General features: G+C 44.4%; 1 protein-coding gene across 1 annotated transcript; it reads right to left on the bottom strand.

The window, feature by feature from the left end:
- On the bottom strand, positions 1–21,619 carry PLAAT5 (phospholipase A and acyltransferase 5). Its single transcript, XM_055583348.1, has 6 exons — positions 21,367–21,619; positions 20,088–20,181; positions 18,450–18,558; positions 3,476–3,584; positions 645–907; positions 1–93 (listed from the first exon to the last, which is right to left on the bottom strand). Exons 1-6 carry the CDS (start codon positions 21,617–21,619, stop codon positions 1–3), a joined length of 921 nt encoding a protein of 306 aa, XP_055439323.1.
- Positions 21,620–24,363: the final 2,744 nt, after the last annotated feature.

The raw sequence follows: 24,363 nt of genomic DNA, 5'->3' as shown, positions 1-24,363 counted from the left end.
TCAGGCTGTCTCTGGTTTGGGTCTTATGCTGTCCACCATGGCTGAGAGCACTGCCCCTGCTGCCTTTGCTCCTTCCATCAGCACATGCTCCACCTGCAAAGGAGACCAGCTCACAGAACCCTTGGTGAGGCTCCTAGGACCCCGCCCTGCCCCACCCCTACCTCACCACTCTCTTCAGGAACTGGCCTGTCTAGGAGGAAGCATCCCAAAGATGCTAGAGCCGTGAGAGACCTGGACAAGCCAGGATTGCCTGAGATGGACATCAGAGGCAGGGGGGAGCCCTTTCCTCCAGGAGGCAACCTGGGCTCCTAGTTCTCTTCCTCCCCCAGAGCCATTCAGCCCAGGATCTGCCTGTAGTGTGGCAGTCAGAAGGGCACAGCCACTGAGTCCCTTATTCTACATACAGGGAGTCTGAGAGGTGGGGAGGGGAGCTCCCTTGGACACGGTCACACAGGGATCAGTTTCACACAGACCTGGGCTTAGGTCTCCTGAATGCCTGGCCCAGGCTCCTTGGGAGGACCTCCTATCACCCCCCTTGCTCCCTGGCATCTTCTTTTTTGCTCGTGAGACAGGAGACCTCCCATACCAGGGCCCACAGAGCCTGGAGCACCAGAGCAAGGACTCCCGAGAGTGGAATGCCACACCTGCTGGCTCCTGGGCACGCCGTATCTCAGGTCATTGACAAAGTGCTCGCAGTTCCCCTCGATCAGGCTGTACTGCACAATCTTATTGATCATCTTTTTTGTCCGCTGGATGATCTTGTCCACAGGCAGGGGCAGGTACGTCCCATCCAGCTTGTTGTTGACCTTCCAGGAGCAGCCATGCAGCACATCCTCCAGATGACTGTATTTCACCACCGCCCGGTTGCTGAACACAGAAGTGATGCTGCCAGCCTCGAAGTCCTCACCTGGCGGCCAAAGACAAGCCAAAGTTGGGAGCTGCAAGGGGCCATGGTACAGAGCCACCGGCTCACTCCAGGGGCTGGGTGAATGGCTTCTCTTAGGGCCCCAGTTTCACTGCCTCTAAAAGGCACAACAGTGAATGCAGAGCTGGGCTAAATGAAATGCAAAGGGCCAGCTTCCCCAAGAAACCTCCTGCCCTGTTTTCTGCACTCCCCACTTTCAGCCCTCAGAGCAATCTCTTTCTCACCAAGCTCTAGAAGCACCTTATGGTGTGGTCCCAGATTCCATTCTGTGTACTGACTCAACCAAGTCCTAGGACTGGAATCTTGCTTTCCTTACCAGAACCCAGGGTGACAAGCACCCTTACATGTAAGAGTCATTGGATCCTGGGGGAAGGATTATGGCTTCCTGCCAGGCCTCCCCCTGCTGCCCCTGCAGGGGTGCAGGTGAAGCCAAGAGGCCACGCAGACAGGACTCTAGATGGGACCCATTCCAACTAGCTTCCACCCAAAGCCATTCTCCCTTTCTCTCCACTCAAGTATTAGGATTCTCCTTGAGGGTTTATTTAAAACCAGGGTTCCACAGCTTTGAAAAAAGAAACATTTGAAGCTGCTGTATTATCATACTCAGTCCTTAGAGGAGAGCCTCAGAGAGGGTCAGAAACCTGCTCAAGGCCAGGTAAGTGGCAATTTAATACAGGACTGTTTTCCTGCTACAACCATATGGATATGCAAACATGGGAACCCTCCCCCGCTGTAAGTTGTGTGAGTGCAAGAAATGTCCCATTTCCTTTGCGAAGCATTTGAAGTCTATCTGCTGATTTCACAAAAGCTGGCAGTAGGCAATTCAGTTTTAGGGGACAAAGATGGCAGAATTCATTTTTAGAGGAAGATCTGATGGGGAGGGTAGGGACATAACTGTTAACTTATCCCTATAACAACTCTGGTTATACCAGAAGAAGTTTCCTGGATTTAGCCTGGAAAGGAGAGGGGAGATGAATGCAATGTGAAATGATTTTTCATTTTTCACATAGGCATTCAGACAGGAAGTGGGACAGGCAGTCGGATGAGTGGGGAAGCAAAGTAGGAGAGAGGGACTCTGCTTTGCATGAAGGTCCCAGCCAGGTGAGAGGCTGAGCCAATTGAAGGGGACAGGACATGGGCAGGAGAGCCGTGACCAAGGTGTTCATTTCAGTTCAGTCGCTCAGTCGTGTCCGACTCTTTGCAACCCCATGGACTGCAGTATGCCAGAGCTCCCTGTCCATCACCAACTCCCAGAGTCCACTCAAACTCATGTCCATCAAGGCGGTGTGATCGAGGTGTGGTCACAGGCATTTGGTATCAGTGCCCTTTTGTAATCTCAACTTGAACAGGCAGTACTTGCACAGGAGGCAAAATTCCAGAGGTGTCCAAGATTACACAGTGGAGCCCCCTGCCTCTCCATCTTCCAGCCCCCCCAGGTCCCATCTCCTGAGGACACCATGTGACCAGTGGTTCTAGATGTCCAGTTTTAAGCTGTTTCACATTCCATGCTGTAATCTTCTACTATCACCACTTCCACCCACATCAAACCTCAACTAAAATTTAATTAGTCACCTGTTTAATCTCAGCCCTGTGCTCATGCTGAAATGAAAGAACAGTGTCCACACTGAGGGTGAAGCCACCTGGGATGGGTTGGAAAAGCAGGGAGACCCAGTGAGGGTGGAGCTGCCAAAGGTGACCAGGAAGCCGGAAATAGCATTTGGGGACAACAGGAAGCAAGTGTGCAATCAGAATGTATAAGCATCTGCACCCCTCCCAGGGAATCCTCAGAAATAGAGGGAGATCTTGAACCAAGTTGTGTTCAAGATGGACTGGAAGCCCATGGACTGGAAGCCCCCAGGATCCCCTGTCCATGAGATTTTTCAGGCAAGAATACTGGAGTGGGGTGCTATTTCCATCTCTGAGGGATATTCCTAACCCAGGGATCAAACCTGTATCTCCTGCTTGGCATACAGGTTCTTTACTACTGAGCCACCTGACATCTCTATTTTAAAAGAAAGAGTGGTCTAGGCGGTCAGGGAACTTAGGGATGTTCTTCACACTTGCATCTGTCTTAGGGCTGGTCACTCAGTGGTTTTTGATGGACAGAGACCAAGCTCAATCACACAGTAAATTAAGGTCCAGTCATGCTTCTGGTGTTTTATTGCTGAAGTAAGGTAGCAGCTGAGGGACACAATAATTAACTGTCCCTTTTATGCTGCTAATTTCAATATCAATATTTCAATAGAGCAGTGGTCCCCAACATTTTGGCACCAGGGACCATTCTCAAGGAAGACAAATTTTCCATGGGTCAGGACAGGATGGTTTCAGGATAATTCAAGCACATTAAATTTATTGTGCACTTTATTTCTGTTATTATCACATTGTGACAATTTGGAAATGTGAGCGATGGGGAGCCACTGCAAATACAGATGAAGCTTCACTCACTGGCCTGCCACTCACCTCCTACTGTACTGCCCAGTTCCTAACAGGCCATGGACCTGAATTGGTCCATGACCCAGGGGATCACTGCAATAGAGTATCCACTCTTACTTGGGGGAGCCAGGTGAACCACGCAGTCATCTTCCACATAGATGGCCCAGTGCTCATAGCCAATCCGAAAAATCTCAATCAGGTCTCCAGGTCTGGGTTTTGGTTTATCCTATGATGGAAAAACAAAATAAAATGAGACTTCATGTGCCCAAGGAACTCCAGAGATCCTGTATGGGGACCAGCTACAACTCAATGTGAAGACACTGCCTTTCATCACATTGCAGAAACCCAGGCTGCAAAAGGATCTCTCCACACGAATGACTGAAGGACCCACCCATTCCTGCCACCACCCTCATTATTAAAGCCACAGAAGCTGACAGTGCCAGCTCCAAATGCACAGCTCCACATGCATACACGCCCTTCAGTAAGTGATGGAACTCCTGTACACTTTCTCCTTGATGCTGTTCAGTTCAGTTCAGTCACTCAGTCGTGTCCGACTCTTTGCGACCCCATGAACTGCAGCACACCAGGCCTCCCTGTCCATCACCAACTCCCGGAGTTCACTCAAACTCATGTTCATCGATCGGTGATGCCATCCAGGCATCTCATCCTCTGTCATCCCTTTTTCCTCCTGCCCCCAATCCCTCCCACCATCAGGGTCTTTTCCAGTGACTCAACACTTTGCATGAGGGGGCCAAAGTACTGGAGTTTTAGCTTCAGCATTAGTCCTTCCAATGAACACCCAGGACTGATCTCCTTTACAATGGATTGGTTGGATCTCCTTGCATTCCAAGGGACTCTCAAGAGTCTTCTCCAACACCACAGTTTAAAAGCATCAATTCTTCAGTGCTCAGCTTTCTTCACAGCCCAACTCTCACATCCATACATGACCACTGGAAAAACCATAGCCTTGACTAGACGGACCTTTTTTGACAAAGTAATGTCTCTGCTTTTTAATATGCTGTCTAGGTTGGTCATAACTTCCCTTCCAAGGAGTAAGTGTCTTTTAATTTCATGGCTGCAAGCACCATCTGCACTGATTTTGGAGCATAAAAATTAAAGTCTGACACTGTTTCCACTGTCTCCCCATCTATTTCCCATGAAGTGATGGGACCAGATGCCATGATCTTAGTTTTCTGAATATTGAGCCTTAAGCCAACTTTTTAACTCTCCACTTTCACTTTCATCAAGAGGCTTTTTAGTTCCTCTTCACTTTCTGCCATAAGAGTGGTGTCATCTGCATATCTGAGGTTATTGATATTTCTCCCGGCAATCTTGATTCAGCTTCTGCTTCTTCCAGCCCAGCGTTTCTCATGATGCAATCTGCATATAAGTTAAATAAGCAGGGTGACAATATACAGCCTTGATGTACTCCTTTTCCTATTTGGAATCAGTCTGTTGTTTCAAGTCCAGTTCTAACTGTTGCTTCCTGACCTGCATACAGATTTCTCAAGAGGCAGGTCAGGTGGTCTGGTATTCCCACCTCTTTCAGAATTTCCACAGTTTATTGTGATCCACACAGTCAAAGGCTCTGGCATAGTCAATAAAGCAGAAGTAGATGTTTTTCTGGAACTCTCTTGCTTTTTCCATGATCCAGTGGATGTTGGCAATTTGATCTCTGATTCCTCTGCCTTTTCTAAAACCAGCTTGAACATCTGGAAGTTTGCGGTTCACGTATTGCTGAAGCCTGGCTTGGAGAACTTTGAGCATTGCTTTACTAGCGTGTGAGATGAGTGCAATTGTGCAGTAGTTTGAGCATTCTTTGGCATTGCCTTTCTTTGGGATTGGAATGAAAACTGACCTTTTCCAGTCCTGCGTCCACTGCTGAGTTTTCCAAATTTGCTGGCATATTGAGTGCAACACTTTCACAGCATCATCTTTCAGGATTTGAAATAGCTCAACTGGGATTCCATCACCTCCACTAGCTTTGTTCATAGTGATGCTTTCTAAGGCCCACTTGACTTCACATTCCAGGATGTCTGGCTCTAGGTGAGTGATCACACCATCGTAATTATCTGGGTCGTGAAGATCTTTTTTGTACAGTTTTTCTGTGTATTCCTGCCACCTCTTCTTAATATCTTCTGCTTCTGTTAGGTCCATACCATTTCTGTCCTTTATCGAGCCCATCTTTGCATGAAATGTTCCCTTGGTATCTCTAATTTTCTTGAAGAGATCTCTAGTCTTTCCCATTCTGTTGTTTTCCTCTATTTCTTTGCATTGATCCCTGAGGAAGGCTTTCTTATCTCTTCTTGCTATTCTTTGGAACTCTGCATTCAGATGTTTATATCTTTCCTTTTCTCCTTTGCTTTTGACTTCTCTTCTTTTCACAGCTATTTGTAAGGCCTTCTCAGACAGCCATTTCGCTTTTTTGCATTTCTTTTTATTGGGGATGGTCTTGATCCCTGTCTCCTGTACAATGTCACAAACCTCCGTCCATAGTTCATCAGGCACTCTATCTATCAGATCTAGTCCCTTAAATCTATTTCTCACTTCCACTCTATAATCATAAGGGATTTGATTTAGGTCATACGTGAATGGTCTAGTGGTTTTCCCTACTTTCTTCAATTTAAGTCTGAATTTGGCAATAAGGAGTTCATGATCTGAGCCACAGTCAGCTCCCGGTCTTGTTTTTACTGATGGTATACAGCTTCTCCGTCTTTGGCTGCAGAGAATATAATCAATCTGATTTCAGTATTGACCATCTGGTGATGTCCATGTGTACAGTCTTCTCCTGTGTTGTTGGAAGAGGGTGTGTGCTATGACCAGTGTGTTCTCTTGGCAAAACTCTATTAGCCTTTGCCCTGCTTCATTCTGTACTCCAAGGCCAAATTTGCCTGTTACTCCAGGTGTTTCTTGACTTCCTACTTTTGCATTCCAGTCTCCTATAATGAAAAGGACATCTTTTTTGGGTGTTAGTTCTGAAAGGTCTTGTAGGTCTTCATAGAACCGTTCAACTTCAGCTTCTTCAGCATTACTGGTTAGGGCATAGGCTTGGATTACTGTGGTATTGAATGGTTTGCCTTGGAAACGAACAGAGATCATTCTGTCGTTTTTGAGATTGCATCCAAGTACTGCATTTTGGACTCTTTTGTTGTCCATGATGGCTATTCCATTTCTCCTAAGGGATTCCTGCCCAGAGTAGTAGATATAATGGTCATCTGAGTTAAATTCACCCATTCCAGTCCATTTGAGTTGTTAATTCCTAGAATGTCGACGTTCACTCTTGCTATCTCCTGTTTGACCACTTCCAATTTGCCTTGATTCATGGACCTGACATTCCAGGTTCCTATGCAATATTGCTCTTTACAGCATCGGACCTTGCTTCTATCACCAGTCACATCCACAACTGGGTATTGTTTTTGCTTTGGCTCCATCCCTTCATTCTTTCTGGAGTTACTTCTCTGTTGATCTCCAGTAGCATATTGGGCACTTACCAACCTAGGGAGTTCCTCTTTCAGTATCCTATCATTTTGCCTTTTCATATTGTTTATGGGGTTTTCAAGGCAAGAATACTGAAGTGGTTTGCCATTCCCTTCTCCAGTGGACCACATTCTGTCAGACCTCTCCACCATGACCCATCCATCTTGAGTTAGGGTGAGCATCATGCAAACTTTTTCAATAGAGGGCTCTAGAAAGACACTGCAAGAGGAAGGGGATCTCCTGCAGGTTCTGTATCACACCAAACTTTTTTTTGTCACACCAAACTCTTAATTCTTGGGATAAATCTCACTTATTAATGATGTATAATCCTTGGCATCACCGACTCAATGCACATGAGTTTGGGTGAACTCTGGGAGTTGGTGATGGGCAGGGAGGCCTGGTGTGCTGTGATTCATGGGGTCACAAAGAGTCGGACATGACTGAGTGGCTGAACTGAACTGAACTGAAATTCAGTTTGCTAATATTTTGTGGAGGACTTTTACATCTATATTCATAAGGTCTGTAATTCTTTTCTTTGCCTGATTTTAGTATCAGGGTACTTTATTATTGGGTAACACTGACCTCAGAATGATTTGGGAAGCATTCCCTCCTCTATTTTTTAGAGTTTATGAGGGATTGGTAACTTTTCTTTTTTAGAGATATAGTAGAATTCTCAAGTCAAGCCATCTGGGCCTGAGTTTTTCCTTGTGAAAAGATATTTTATTTACAAATTCAATTTATTTGTTGTAGGTCTGTTCAGATTTTCAAGTTATTCCTGAGCCAGTTTTGTAATCTGTGTCTTTCTAGGAGTTTGTTCATTTCATGTATGTTTTCTAATTTATTAGTATAAAGTTGTTCATAGTATTCCTTTACTATCCTTTTAGTTTCTGCAAGATTGGTAACAAGCTCCCTCTTTCCGTGTTGATTTTGGTAATTTGAGTTTTCTCTCTTTTTCTCTTGGTCAATGAACGTAGCAAAAGTTCTGCCCATTTTGTTTATCATCTCGGAGAAACAACATATGGCTTCCTTCTACTTGCTTTGAGTTTAGCTTGCTTTCTTTTTTCCAGTTTATCAAGGTAAGAACTTGGATTCTTGATTTGAAATCTCTCTTCTTTTTTAATATAAGCATGGCACCCCACTCCAGTACTCTTGCCTTGAGAATCCCATGGACGGAGGAGCCTGGTAGGCTGCATTCCATGGGGTTGCAAAGAGTCAGACACGACTGAGGGACTTCACTTTCACTTTTCACTTTCATGCATTGGAGAAGGAAATGGCAACCCACTCTAGTGTTCTTGCCTGGAGAATCCCAGGAATGGGGGACCCTGGTGGGCTGCCGTCTATGGGGTCGCACAGAGTCGGACACGACTTAAGCGACTTAGTAGTAGTAGTAGTAAAGCACTGCTTTAACTGCATCTAATAAAATTTGATGTGTTGCTTTCATTTTTATTCAACTGAAAATATCTTCTAATTTGTATATTTTTATTTCACCCATGGATTATTTAGAAGTATGTTTTTTAGTTTCCAAATACATATTTCCCAAATTTCATTGTTATTGATTTCTAGTTTAATTTCATGTGAACAAAGAAATATTTTGTATGATTCAATCCCTTTAAATTTGCTGAGACTTGCTTTATGGCCTAGAATATGATCTATCTTGGGGAATATTCAAGTCTGCTTAAGAAGAATATGTGTTTTATTTTTGAGTAGACTATTCTGTAAAAGTCAGTTAGGTTAAGTTGATTAATATCATTGTTCAAATCTTCTGTATGCTCACTGATTTTCTGTCCAGTTGTTCTATCCAATATTGAGAGTAGAGTATCTAAGTCCTTGACTATTATTTCTGAATTGCCTATTTCTCTCTTCAATTCTGTCAGCTTTTCTTCATGAATTCGGGGCTTATATTGTTAATATGTGTTTACAATTGTTATATCTTCCTGATGAATTAGCCTTTTATCATCAAAACTGTTTCTCTCCTTAATAAAATTTCTTCTCTTAAAAGTCTAATTTTTTTTTATATTAGTATAACCACTCTAGCTGTGATTCTGCTTGCATCTTTCTACATCCAACCTATTTATGACCTTGAATCTAAAGAGTGCCTCCTGGGAATTCCCTGGTGGTCCACTGGTTAGGACTCAGCACTTTCACTGCCATGACCCAGGTTTAATTCCTGATCAGGGAACTAAGATCCTGTAAGCCATGCAACCAAAATAATACATAAATAGCTTGTCTCTTGTAGGTGGCCTGTAACTGGATCTTGTATTGGCAAGTCAGATGATCCTTTTTTGGACTGTTTGAGTCACAAACCGCTGTGAAACTGTGGATTCAAATTCCCATCTGGAGTCCTTGATCTAATATAAGCTCCATGACTTTAAAATTAGTTAGAATAAAAGCTAAAATACATATATTTATATTCCTTTACAATAATAACCTATGTAATTACCTTTACTGGTGCTTTGTATTTCTTCATGTAGATTAGTTACTGTCTGGTGTGACTTCCTTTCAGCCTGAAGAACTTTCTTTGCTACTCCCTTTCAGGCAAGTCCTCTAGCAACACTTTCTACCAGTCTTCACTTATCTGAGACTTCACTTTATTCCACCTTCATTTTTGAAAGATGGTTTACCAGACATAGGATTTCTGGTTGACAGCTTTTTTTTTTCCTTTTGTCACTTTTCATACCCCATCCCACTGCTTTCTGGCCTCCATCATTTCTGACCAAAAAAACAGCTATCAGTTTTATTGTGGTTCCTTTGTACAAGAGTCTCTCTCTCTCTCTCTCTCTCTCTCTCTCTCTCTCTCTCTCTCTCTCTCGGCTTTCAAGATGTTTCAACTGTTTTGATTCTGATTCCCCCAGAGCTGGTGGTTGCTGCTATTTGTTTGTTTGTTTAAAGGCCTGCCTGGGTTAATTCTGCAATGTCTGTTTCCCTCACATTATTCAACCCCTGGTGTATCTGCTCCAGTTTTGTTTTGTTTTCTTGCTTTTACTTTTAAGCCTGACATGGGCAGTGACTGGTCAGAGGCTGACACACCTCTTGGGCCAATAAGGCATCACTTTTTTCCTATGGAGCTTGGTGTGGTTTGGAGAATTCATTCAAGGTTTTAAAGTTGAAAAGTCTGTGAGCTGTTATTTAATACTTTCTGCATTCACAAGACCTCATGCTCCTCCAGGAATGGAAGGACAGGCCCCTCCAGTGTTTCCTGAATGTGTGTGCAGCCTATGCACCCCTTCCAGACCAGCAGCTTTTCTAGGCCCTCTTTAACTGTCTCAGTACCTGCATTTCTGTATTAAATTTCTGGCTGGTCTGTTAATCTATCGCTTGTCCCAGCAAACACTGCAACCTCAAACTAGCTGCAATTTTGGCCTTCCATGATGTCTGTCACTTAGGTAACTATTGTTTTCAACAACATCCCTGGGCATGGAATTTTCCACATTCTGTTTCAAATAAAGTTTCCCTCTGTGGCCACTGCCAGTCCTCCTGGCATGTCCCACCCACTTTCCCACCACAGAGCTGGGGAAGGTAGGGGATGGAGGGCATACTAAGACACTACAGATCTCCATTGTTCTGAGATTCCAGGGTTAGACTTTCTTGATTTAATGTGTATCAACTTACTGTATGCTTTTGGTCAAATTCCAGAATTTTCTTTCATTTATTTATTGGTTGTGCTGGGTCTTTGTTGCTGCACAGGTTTTTCTCTAGTTGCAGCAAGCAGGGGCCACTCCTCCTTGTGGTGTGCAGGCTTCTCATTGTGGTGGCTTCTCTCGTTGCTGAGCATGGGCTCTAGGGAGTGCGGCTTAAGTAGTTGCTGTTCCCAGGCTCTGGAGCACAGGCTCAAAAGTTGTAGCACACAGGCTTAGTTGCTCCACAGCATGTGGGATCCTCCTGGACCAGGGATTGAGCATGCGTCTCCTGCATTGGCAGGCAGGTTCTTTACCACTGGGCCATCAGGGAAGCCCCAGAGTCTTTAAATCATTGTATTTGACAGTTTCATCCAGCTTTATTTTTGCTATTTAGGGAGATTTTCTGAGATCCTCAGCCATTTTAGAAGTCCTGACCACTTGAGGGAATGAATTTTTATAGACACAAAGCAGACCACTGACTCAGCAATACTACATGGAAGAAATTGTGGCCAAGAAAGATGAAGTGCTTGCCAAAGTCCTTTGCAAGTCAGCTGGCAGAGCTAGGACCAAAACCAGGTTTCTACCCCCTGACAAAACTAACTCCTGCCTGAAAGAGAAAATACAATAGCAACTGAGTTCCCACTAGAGGGCGCCCCAAACCAGCCTTCCCATGTGGACAGTGAAATCACTATCCTTGCTGAATTTTCCTGGAATAATTGCCATTAGGAAGACAGAACAATTTATTCCGATGCTAGTCTAAGCCAGGGGAAAAAAATCAAAATAAATCCACATGCTGGCCATCAAGGATGTTTAACAAACTTGGTACAAGAAACAGAAAGTCTCAGCACTGAGGAAAGTGGATTTTAGAATTTTAACCCACCTGCAACATTGCCACTGGATAAGGGTTGTTGCTGTTGAGTTGCTAATTCATGTCTGACTCTTTGTCACCCCATGGACTGCAGCACTCCAGGCTTCCCTGTCCTTTACTATTTCCCTGAGTTTGCTCAAACTCATGTCCATTGAATTAGTGATGCCATTCAACTAATTCATTCTCTGTCACCCCCTTCATCTCCTGCCCTCAATCTTCCCCAGGATCAGCATCTTGTCCCCAGCATCAGATGGCCAAAGGATTGTATCAGATGGCCAAAGGATTGTAGCTTCAGCTTCAGCACCAGTCCTTCCAGTGAATAATCAAGGTTGAATATTCTGAATGAATTGACTGGTTTGATTTCCTTGCAGTCCAAGGGACTCTCAAGAGTCTTCTCCAGCACCACAGTTCAAAAGCATCAATTCTTTGGCACTCAGCCTTCTTTATGGTCCAACTCTCATATCCATCCATGACTACTGGAAAAACTATAGCTTTGACTATACAGACCTTTGTTGGCAAAATGATGTCTCTGCTTCTTAATATGCTGTCTAGGTTTGTCATAGCTTTTCTTCCAAGGAGCAAGTGTCTTTTAATTTCATGGCTGTAGTCACTGTCCACAGTGATTTTGGAGCCCAAGAAAATTAAATCTGTCACTGTTTCCACATTTTCCCCATCTATTTACCACGAAGTGATGGGACTGTATGCCATAATCTTTGGTTTTTTGAATGTTGAGTTTTAACAGGGGTAGGAAGGTGAAAACTTGAATGGAACTTACAACAGACTTAATAGTCACCTAGAGTCATCTGCTTGGGAGAAGGCAATGGCGCCCCACTCCAGTACTGTTGCCCAGAAAATCCCATGGATGGAGGAGCCTGGTGGGCTGCAGTCCATGGGGTCTCGAAGAGTCAGGCACAACTGAGTGACTTCACTTTCACTTTCCACTTTCATGCATTGGAGAAGGAAATGGCAACCCACTCCAGTGATCTTGCCTGGAGAATCCCATGGACAGAGAAGCCTGGTAGGCTGCAGTCCATGGGGTCTCACAGAGTTGGACACAACTGAAGCAACTTGGCAGCTTGGCAGAGTCACCTGCTTAATAGTCATCTGCTCTCTTGCTGAAGTTTCTCCCACTATAAACTGATTGTATTGAGCTTTGGGTCTCAACTTTGGCTGCACATGGAAATCCCCTGCAGAGCTCTTAAAAATTAAGACTGATCTGGAGTATGGCCTGAGAACCAGAGTTTTAAGAGCTCCTTGGGTGATTCTAATGGCAGCCAAGGTTGTAGCCATACTGGAAGCTTTTCCAGTCTCATCCTTCCTTTATCCTTGACTTTACCTGGTCCCCAGCACTTCATGAACCTTAGGGAACCAGTCTATATCCTCCAGGTTGACCTCCAGTCCCAGCTGCTGCTCCAGTCTTCAAATCCAGATTAAGCTTTCTCTGCCCTTTTACTCTCTTTGAAATAAGACGTCACTTCAAAATCTTCCATTCATCTTGTTATTTATTTCCCTTTCACAGGCTGGCAGCCCAGCCCTGGCCCTTCTCCTAGAGATAGGCACCTGTTTAGAAAAACCAGTCTTTCATAAGGCCCCTAGATGATAAAAGTTTCTGAAAGTCTTATAACTCTGAGGGGTGATACAAGGAAGTGGGTGGAGGGCTTATTCCTGCCTACAGCAGAGGGGAGGGTTCCCTGAGGCAGGCCATTATGTATGGACAGTATCTTTTTAGTGACCAAAAGCAATGGGAAACACAAGGTAAAGTCAAAGAAACAGATTCAATATGGAGTCAAAATTGGCTCTTCCCTGTAACAATCTGTACACACATGTTCATAAGCAGCTTTATTTGCAACAGCCAAACACTAGAAACAACCCAAATGCCCATCAATGGATGAGTGAATGAACAAATAGTGGTCTATCCATACAATGAATTACTACTTAGTAATAAAAAGAAACAAACTTTTGATAGCATACAGCAACATAGATATAACTTGGAATAATTATATGAAATTATGTGAAAGGAGAGAGAGAGACACAAAAAAGCACATACAATATGATTCCATTTATGCAAGCCTCTAGAAAATGCAGACTAACACATAGCAACATAAAGCACATCAGTTGTTGCATGGGGATGTGAGTGGAAGAGGGAGGGGTTTACAGAGGGGGACAAAGAAAGCTGTGGGAGTTATGCAGATGTCTGTGCCCCCACCAGGGATTGTACCTGCAGCCTTAGCAGTGAAAGCAGAGTCCTAGCCATTGGCCTGCCAGGGAATTCCTGGTTATCCGTTATCTTGATGGTGGTGATGGTTTCATGGCTGAATACACACGTCAAATTATACCCAACTGTATACTCTGAATATATGCAGTTTTTGGTATGTTGGTTATACCTCAATAACTGCTCAATAAACAGATCCATAAAGCTGTTTCTAAACCATTTAAAAGGCATCAGTTCAGTCACTCAGTCATGTCCAACTCTTTGTGACCCCATGAATCGCAGCACGCCAGGCCTCCCTGTCCATCACCAACACCCAAAGTTCACCCAAACTCATGTGCATCAAGTCGGTGATGCCATCCAGCCATCTCATCCTCTGTCGTCCACTTCTCCTCCTGCCCCCAATCCCTCCCACCATCAGGGTCTTTTCCAATGAGTCAACTCTTTGCATGAGGTGGCCAAAGTATTGGAGTTTCAGGCTCAGCATCGGTCCTTCCAATGAACACCCAGGACTGGTCTCCTTTAGGATGGACTGGTTGGATCTCCTTGCAGTCCAAGGGACTCTCAAGAGTCTTCTCCAACACCACAGTTCAAAAGCATCCATTCTTTGGCGCTCATCTTTCTTCACAGTCCAACTCTCACATCCATACATGACCACTGGAAAAACCACAGCCTTGACTGGATGGACCTTTGTTAGCAAAGTAATATCTCTGCTTTTTAATATGCTATCTAGGTTGGTCATAACTTTCCTTCCAAAGAGTAAGTGTCTTTTAATTTCATAGCTGCAATCACCATCTGCAGTGATTTTGGAGCCTTAAAAAATAAAGTCTGACACTGTTTTCACTGTTTCCCCATCTATTTCCCATGAAGTGATGGGACCAAATGCCATGATATCAGTCTTCTGAATGCTGAGCTTTAAGCCAACTTTTTTTTTTACTTTTGTTTTTTATTTATTTTAATTGAGGGATATTTGGTTTATGGTATTGTGTTGGTTTCTGCCATACATCAACATGAGTCACAGGTATGCATATACCCCCTCCCTCTTGAACATCCCTCCCCCCTTCCACCTCATTCAATTTTACTTTTTATTTTTCTTTGTATTGGTTTTGCCATATATCAACTTTTTCACTCTCCTCTTTCACTTTCATCAAGAGGCTCTTTAGTTCTTCACTTTCTGCCATAAGGGTGGTGCCATCTGCATATCTGAGGTTATTGATCTTTCTCCCAGCAATCTTGATTCAAGTTTGTGCTTCTTCCAACTCAGCATTTCTCATGATGTACTCTGCATATAAGTTAAATAAGCACGGTGACAATATACAGCCTTGACACACTCCTTTCCCGATTTGGAACCAGTCTGTTGTTCCATGCCCAGTTCTAACTGTTGCTTCCTGGTTTCTCAACATCTAATCACATGGACCACAGTCTAACTCAATGAAATACTAAACCATGTAGGGCCACCCAAGACAGACAGGTCACGGTGGAGAGTTGTGACAAAAATGGTCCACTGGAGAAGGGAATGGCAAACCACTTCAGTTTTCTTGCCTTGAGAACCTCAAGAACAGCTTAAAAGCTAAAAATATAGGACACTGAAAGGTGAACTCCCCAGGTCAGTAGGTGCCCAATATACTACTGGAGATCAGTGGAGAAATAACTCCAGAAAGAATGAAGAGATGGAGCTAAAGCAAAAACAACACCCAGTTGTGGATGTGACTGGTGATAGAAGCAAGGTCTGATGCTGTAAAGAGCAATATTGCATAGGAACCTGGAATATTAGGTCCATGAATCAAGGCATATTGGAAGTGGTCAAACAGGAGATGGCAAGAGTGACCATCAACATTTTAGGAATCAGAGAACTAAAATGGACTGGAATGGGTGAATTTAGCTCACATGACCATTATATCTACTACTGTGGGCAAGAATCTCTTAGAAGAATTGGAGTAGCCATCATAGTCAACAAAAGAGTCCAAAATGCATTACTTGGATACAATCTCAAAAACTACAGAATGATCTCTGTTCATTTCCAAGGCAAACCATTCAATATCATCTTAATCTAAGTCTATGCCCCAACCAGTAACACTGAAGAAGCTGAAGTTGAATGGTTCTATGAAGACCTACAAGACCTGTTAGAACTAAAACCCAAAAAAGGACATCTTTTTGAATGTCCTTTTCATTATAGTGGACTAGAATGTCCCCTATAAGATGTCCTTTTCATTATAGGGGACTAGAATGCAAAAGTAGGAAGTCAAGAAACACCTGGAGTAATGGGCAAAATTGGCCCTGGAGTACGGAATGAAGCAGGGCAAAGGCAGGAGAACGCACTAGTAATAGCAAACACCCTGTTCCAACAACACAAGAGAAGACTCTACACATGGACATCACCAGATGGTCAACAACAAAATCAGATTGATTATATTCTTTGCAGCCAAAGATGGAGAAGCTCTATACAGTCGGTAAAAACAGGAGCTGACTGTGGCTCGGATCATGAACTCCTTATTGCCAAATTCAGACTTAAATTGAAGAAAGTAGGGAACACCACTAGACCATTCAGGTATGACCTAAATCAAATCCCTTATGATTATACAGTGGAAGTGAGAAATACATTTAAGGGACTAGATCTGATGGACAGAGTGCCTGATGAACTATGGATGCTGGTTTATGACATTGTACAGGAGACAGGGATCAAGGCCATCCCCAAGAAATAGAAATGCAAAAAAACAAAATGGCTGTCTGAGGAGGCCTTACAAATATCTATGAAAAGAAGGGAAGCAAAAAGCAAAGGAGAAAAGGAAAGATACACTCATTTGAATGCAAAGTTCCAAAGAATAGCAAGGAGAGATAAGAAAGCCTTCCTCAGTGATCAATGCAAAGAAATAGAGGAAAACAACAGAATGGGAAAGACTAGAGATCTCTTCAAGAAAATTAGAGATACCAAGAGAACATTTCATGCAAAGATGGGCTCGATAAAGGACAGAAATGGTATGGACCTAACAGAAGCAGAAGATATTAAGAAGAGGTGGCAAGAATACACAGAAGAACTATATAAAACAGATCTTCATGACCCAGATAACCACAATGGTGTGATCACTCACGTAGAGCCAGACATCTGGAATGTGAAGTCAAGTGGGCCATAGGAAGCATCACTACGAACAAAGCTAGTGGAGGTGATGGAATTCCAGTTGAGTTATTTCAAATCCTAAAAGATGACACTGTGAAAGTGCTGCACTCGATGTGCTAACAAATTTGGAAAACTCAGCAGTGGCCACAGGACTGGAAAATGTCAGTTTTCATTCCAATCCCAAAGAAAGGCAATGTCAAAGAATGCTTAAACTACCAGACAACTTCACTCATCTCACACACTAGTAAAGTAATGCTCAAAATTCTCCAAGCCAGGCTTCACAATACGTGAACCGTGAAATTCCAGATGTTCGAGTTCGATTTAGAAAAGGCAGAGGAACCAAAGATCAAATTGTCAACATCTCCTGGATCATTGAAAAAGCAAGAGAGTTCCAGAAAACCATCTATTTCTGCTTTATTGACTCTGCCAAAGTCTTTGACTGTGTGGATCACAATAAACTGTGGAAAGTTCTGATAGAGATAGGAATACCAGACCACCTGACCTGCCTCTTGAGAAATCTGTATGTAGGTCAGGAAGCAACCGTTAGAACTGGACATGGAACAACAGACTGGTTCCAAATAGGAAAAGGAGTACGTCGGGCTGTACATTGTCACCCTGCTTATTTAACTTATACGCAGAGTACATCATGAGAAACGCTGGGCTGGAAGAAGCACAAGCTGGAATCAAGGTTGCCGGGAGAAAGATCAATAACCTCAGATATGCAGATGACACCACCCTTATGGCAGAAAGTGAACAAGAACTAAAGAGCCTCTTGATGAAAGTGAAAGAGGAGAGTGAAAAAGTTGATATATGGCAAAACCAATACAAAAAAAAAATAAAAAGTAAAATTGAATGGGGTGGGAGGTGGGGGGGATGTTCAAGAGGGAGGGGGTATATGTATACCTGTGACTCATGCTGATGTATGGCAGAAACCAACACAATACCATAAACCAAATATCCCTCAATTAAAATAAATAAAAAACAAAAGTAAAAAAAAAAAGTTGGCTTAAAGCTCAGCATTCAGAAAACTGAGATCATGGCACTTGGTCCCATCACTTCATGGGAAATAGATGGGGAAACAGTGTCAGACTTTATTTTTTAAGGCTCCAAAATCACTGCAGATGGTGATTGCAGCCATGAAGTTAAAAGACGCTTGCTCCTTGGAAGAAAAGTTGTGACCAACCTAGACAGCATATCAAAAAGCAGAGACATTACTTTGCCAACACAGGTTCGTCTAGTCAAGGCTATGGTGTTTTTTAGTCATGTATAATGTGAGAGTTGGATTATAAAGAGAGCTGAGTGTTGAAGAATTTATGCTTTTGAACTGTGGTGTTGGAGAAGACTCTTGCAAGTCCCTTGGACTGAAAGGAGATCCAACCAGCCCATCCTAAAGGATATCAGTCCTGAGTGTTCATTGGAAGGACTGATGTTGAAGCTGAAACTGCAATACTTTGGCCACCTGATGCAAGGAGCTGACTCATTTGAAAAGACCCTGATGCTGGGAAACATTGAAGGGAGGAGGAGAAGGGAATGACAGAGGATGCAATGATTGGATGGCATCACCGAATAAATGGACATGAATTTGGGTGAACTCCGGGAGTTGGTGATGGACTGGCATGCTGCAGTCTGTGAGGCTGCAAAGAATTGGACACAACTGAGCAACTGAACTGAACTGAACTGAAAGCATCCTTAATCAGTGTGCAGTTCAACCTGCCATGGTATAAATCAAGTAAAATACAGTATAATGTAGAGAAGTCTCCAGGAATTAAAGATATGCCTCATCTGAGAATTCCCACAGTACCCACCTCCGCTGCTTGCTTCATTAACCTGCCCGCAGTCCCAGGCTTCGGGGTTGAATTCTGCTCTGCTCTCTTCTGGTTGGGTGTGGACTCCAGGCTGACTACGGGCTTCTCCCTAAATGAATTTTGTATAGTTAACAGAAAAACCACTACTTCACAACTATTGGAAATTCTGTATTACTTCAGAGTTACGATTTTAAGATATCTTTCAGTTTTGAGATTCTAGGAAACATTTTGCCTATGAAATTTGTTTCTGTGATGCCATTCTGTCCTGCAAAATAATGGCTGTTTTCTGCTTTTCAGACAATTGTTTAAAATGCTAATGACAGCAATGAGTAGCTTTCAGGGGTGTTTCCCTCCCTCTACTAATCTTTTTTTTTTTTTTTTTTTTGATGTTTTTAAATATTTAGACATAGCTTTTTTTTTTAACTTTACAATATTGTATTGGTTTTGCCATATATCAACATGCATCCGCCACAGGTATACACATGTTCCCCATCCTGAACCCTCCTCCCTCCCCATACCATCCCACATAGCTTTTTTTTTTTTTAAACTTTACATAATTGTATTAGTTTTGCCAAATATCAAAATGAATCCGCCACCCACATAGCTTTTTTAAAATAGTACACAATGACTTCTAAGGAAATTCAACAGGCCTCTCCTCATCCCTTCCCCTCCCAGTCTTCCAGGCCAGAAGGGCCCCTCAACTGTTGGACTGTTTCTTCCAATAATTAGCTCCATATTTCTGAGAAAGCCTGTTGACAGCACTGTAACTGCCAGTAATGTGATAGAAATCAGTATATTTTGTCCCTTGAAGCAAAATGTTACAGGAGAGGACTGAAACTAAAGGCAGGGATATGATTTTGGGGTAGAACAATAGAGTGAAATACATGGCGCCACAAAGACCTGAGTTTGAATCCTGGCTCTCATATTTGCTGTGCAACCTTGAGCTAGTAAACTAGTCTGTCTGAACCTCGGTTTGACTGTCTGTAAACTAGAGATGCTAATATTGGTCTCACAGAGCTATCAAGAGGGTTAAATGGAAAAGCATATGTATACATCTGGCTTCCCTGGTGGCTCAAATGGTAAAGAGTCTGCCTGCAATGTAGGAGACCCAGGTTCAATCACTGGGTTCAGAATGACCACCCCCAAAATGGCTTTTTCCTTACCATCCCCAAATTTTAACTCTTCTCCAAAGGTATAGTGTATGGGAGTGATAGGGAGGAGGTGGGGCGTACTCCCCATTTTCAGTATTGTTCTTCTCCAAACTTTCAGCTCTCAGAATCTTAAACAGAGACAAATGTCATGTTTCTTAAGAAAGTCAACTGTAGAAACTGGAAGATGGTTGCATCATTCATTAGTTACTGAGACCAGCGGGCAATATTGCAAGCATTCTTGGGAAGCAGTTCAGTTCTCAGGGGTCTGCAGAATGGCTAGAAACTACTACAAGGCGGCCTCCGGCCTGGCCTGCAGGTCCCAGGACTGCCCTCCCGCTGTTATCACCAGGAGCACACCAGGCTCCATTGCTGGCAGCCTGGTTCATGCAGACACCAGCTAAGGATTTGTATTACAGAACTGTTATCAAAGTCAGTTCTTTAAAACCACCCAAAGACCCAGTCCTTCCACACAAAGAAAGAATCTTACCCCTGCTGGACATCGCTTCTGCCCTGTTCTATCGTGCCCTGCTGTGGCTTCTTGGGCAAAAGCTGGTCTAACGCCTGATATCCCACAGATTCTTCTAATTCAAAGGAAAAAAAAATCATGTTACTGAATATTTAAACCACAACTGCCTTCTATGGGAAGTGTAATCCATGAAAGGAGGGTTGGAGCCAAGCCTTGACAGCGATGCAAAGGTGGGAGATCTAGTCTAGCACTGAGCCCAGCTCCCAGCTCAGTTCAGTCGTTCAGTCGTGTGCGACTCTTTGCGACCCCATGAATCACAGTACACCAGGCCTCCCTGTCCATCACCAACTCCCAGAGTTTACCCAAACTCATGTCCATCGAGTCAGTGATGCCATCCAGCCATCTCATCCTCTGTCATCCACTTCTCCTCCTGCCCCCAATCCCTCCCACCATCAGGGTCTTTTCCAATGAGTCAACTCTTCGCATGAGGTGGCCAAAGAATCAGAGTTTCAGGCTCAGCATCAGTCCTTCCAATGAACACCCAGGACTGGTCTCCTTTAGGATGGACTGGTTGGATCTCCTTGCAGTCCAAGGGACTCTCAAGAGTCTTCTCCAACACCACAGTTCAAAAGCATCAATTCTTCGGCGCTCAGCTTTCTTCACAGTCCAACTCTCACATCCATACATGACCACTGGAAAAACCATAGCCTTGACTAGACATACCTTTGTTAGCAAAGTAATATCTCTGCTTTTTAATATGCTATCTAGGTTGGTCATAACTTTCCTTCCAAGGAGTAAGTATCTTTTAATTTCATGGCTGCAATCACCATCTGCAGTAATTTTGGAGCCCAAAAAAATAAAGTCTGACACTGTTAACACTGTTTCCCCATCTATTTCCCATGAAGTGATGGGACCAGATGCCATTTTTAGCCCTCAATAAAGTTTGGGATAAAGGGGGCTGTGGACCATCCTGAAAAGGGTTCCTCCTCCGGGAAAGAGAGATTTTGGAAATCCTGGGTATGGAATCGGGGAGCAGTTGCCTCTAGCCCAGATGGCAGAAGACTTGGGGTTAAACCCAATGGCAGAAGCTTCTGTGGGGCTGGAGCCGTTCTGAACTCTACCTGCCGGGCAGCAGCCGCGTCTGTTTACTCGGTAAATACTCGAGAAGGTCGCTGGATGCCTGGCCCTCTTTGATTAAATTAGTAGCCAACGACCATTCCTAACTATTCACTTATTTCCGTTAACAAGCATCTCTAACAATGAACAAATATCTACGAGAATTGAAGGAAACCACGGTGACCTTTCTGGAGGTCCGAGGGCCTGCTGGGACCTGGAGAACGACCCTGGAAGGCTCCAGGTCCGGGCGTGGCGGCTCGGTGGGGAGAAGCCCCACGCCCGCGGCGGCCTGACCGGGGCCCGGCTGGAAGTCCAGGAGCGGGCTGGGTGCCATTCGGCCCAGTACTCGCGGTTCTCAAGGCGGGCCTGACGCGGGACCGTGGGAACCTAGGGAGGCGGCGCCCGCCCTCGTCCCGGGCGGCGGGGCTCAGGCCCATCCCGCTGCTGCCGCCCCGCCGGTCCCCGGGCCTCGCAGGGGGCGACGCGCCGGGCTAGTTCCCAGACGGCGCGGGCCGGTCGGCGGCGCGCGGGGAGGGCGGAGGGGAGCGGAGCCGGCATGCGGGCGCGCAGCAAACGGCGGGGGCGCGCGGCCGGAGCGCGAGGGCGCGGTGAGCACGTGCCCGAACAGGGCAGGCACCGATCGCGAGCTCGGAGGCCCAGGAACCTGGGGGCAGAGGGATGTTGAGAGGAAAGGCCGGGAAAAGCAGCGTAGGCTATTGGTGGGATGGAAAGTAACAACCCTTTGCATAGGACTCAGAGGTGGAATCTGATGTGGTTGGAGAAGCTGAAGCGGTGCAGAGGAGCAACAAATGCAGAGAGGAGGTCAGGCTTGGTTGGACTTCCCTGGTGGCTCAGATGGTAAAGCGTCTGTCTACAATGCGGGAAGACCTGGATTTGATCCTTGGGTCGGGAAGATTCCCTGGAGAAGGAAATGGCAACCCACTCTAGTACTCTTGCCTAGAAAATCCTATGGATGGAGGAGCCTGGTGCAGTCTACTGTCCATGGGGTCGCAAAGAGTCGGACACGACTGAGCGACTTCACTTTCACTTTAGGAGGTCTTGGAGAAGCATCTTCTTGTTTAGGAGTAAAATCTTGGGAGATTCAGACTAGGTAGATGGACAGATAATCTTTTACATGCTTTTAATTAAATTATATACATATGTGTTTTATATATATATATGTACATATATGTATACACACAAAAATAATAATAATGGGATACATGTAGTTTTGAAACGATGATAAAGTTACTACCCATGAATGCACCATCCAGGGTTTCCCAACTGGCACCAGTGGTTAAAGAATCTGCCTGCCAATCCAGGAGATGCAAGAGATGCGGGTTCAGTCCCTGGATTGGGAAGATCCCCTGGAGTAGGAAATGGCAACCCTCTCCAGCATTCTTGCCTGGAAAATTCCACGGACAGAGGAGCCTGGTGGGCTACAGTCCACGGGGCTGCAGAGAGTCAGACACTGCTGAGCGATTAAGCAGCAGCCGCAATACACCACCGTTGGTAAGAACGCTGCAACACAGCAATACCTAGCACAGATGCTCCTCCTGCCTGTATGATCTTCCATTATCCTGTCTCCCGGCCTTCTCCTCACCCCCACCCCCCCGCCCCAGAGGTTATCTCTCTCCTGTCTATCATGCTCTTGTTTTATAAAACATTGTTTAAATCTCTTCTTTGATTTCCTAACACGCTGTTTCATTTTGCTTATTTGAAGATCAATGGCAACCCACTCCAGTATTCTTGCCTGGAAAATCCCATGGATGGAGGAGCCTGGTAGGCTGCAGTCCATGAGGTCGCTAAGAGTCGGACAGGACTGAGCAACTTCACTTTAATTTTTCACTTTCATGCACTGGAGAAGGACATGGCAACCCACTCCAGTGTTCTTGCCTGGAGAATCCCAGGGATGGGGGAGCCTGGTGGGCTGCAATCTATGGGGTCGCACAGAGTCAGACACGACTGAAGTGACTTAGCAGCAGCAGTGCAATTTAATCACGCTGTATCATCTGTACTCTGCTTCTTTTAAAGTTGTCTCTATAATGCATTCACATTGCTATACAAATCTGTAATTTGTTTCTCTTGCTGAAAAATATTCCATTATGTGACTAGACCACAATTTATTGATCTGCTGATGAAACTACTTGGGGTTTTTTATTTCTATTTGGATTTAGAAAAATATTGAAAACAACCCAAACTGTGTCCTGGTGTATGCATGCAAGAGAATCTATAGGATTTAATAGCTAGCAAGATATGAAAATATTCAACTTTACAGTAGAACACTAAAACATCTTCCCAGTTGGTGGTTTCAGTTCCACGAGCAGTGGATAAGAATTCTTGTTGATGTACATCTTTGCCAATGACTTCCCTGGTGGCTCAGAGGGTAAAGTGTCTGTCTACAATGAGGGAGACCCGGGTTCAATCCCTGGGTTGGGAACATCCCCTGGAGAAGGAAATGGCAATCCACTCCAGTACTATTGCCTGGAAAATCCCATGGACAGAGGAGCCTGGTAGCTACAGTCCATGGGGTCACAAAGAGTTGGACTCGACTGAGCGACTTCACTTTCACTTTCAGTACTATCTTAATTTTTCCAGGTGAGCAGATATAAAATAGTATTTCACTGAAGTTTTCATTTGCACATAACTGATCACTAATAGGGCTTCCCTGGTGGCTCAGACAGTAAAGCATCCACCTGCAATGCAGGAGACCTGGGTTTGATCCCTGGGTTGGGAAGATCTCCTGGAGAAGGGAATGGCAACCCATTCCTGTATTCTTGCCTGGGGAATCCCATGGACAGAGGAGCCTAGCAGGCTATAATCCTGTGCTGTGTGTAGTCACCCATCATGTCTGACTCTTTACGACCCCATGGACTGTAGACTGCCAGACTCCTCTGTCCATGGACATTCGCTAGGAAAGAATATTGAAGTGGATTGCCATGCCCTCCTCCAGAGGATCTTCCCAACCTAGGGATCAAACCCAGGTCTCCTGCACTGCTGGAAGATTCTTTACCATTTAAGCCACCAGGGAAGCCAAGGCTATAGTCCATGGGGTCTCAAAAAGTTGGACATATCTGAGCAACTAAGCACAATCACTAATAACATCAAGATCTTTACATATATTTATTAGCCATTTAGACTTTCTCTTTTAAATGTGCCTGTTCATGTCTTCTGCCCATTT

Source organism: Bubalus kerabau, chromosome 5 (genome assembly GCF_029407905.1).
Source record: "Bubalus kerabau isolate K-KA32 ecotype Philippines breed swamp buffalo chromosome 5, PCC_UOA_SB_1v2, whole genome shotgun sequence".
Taxonomy (NCBI): Eukaryota; Metazoa; Chordata; class Mammalia; order Artiodactyla; family Bovidae; genus Bubalus; species Bubalus kerabau.
The sequence above is the reverse complement of the archived record's forward strand: the minus strand, read 5'-3'. Positions and strand labels throughout refer to the sequence as shown.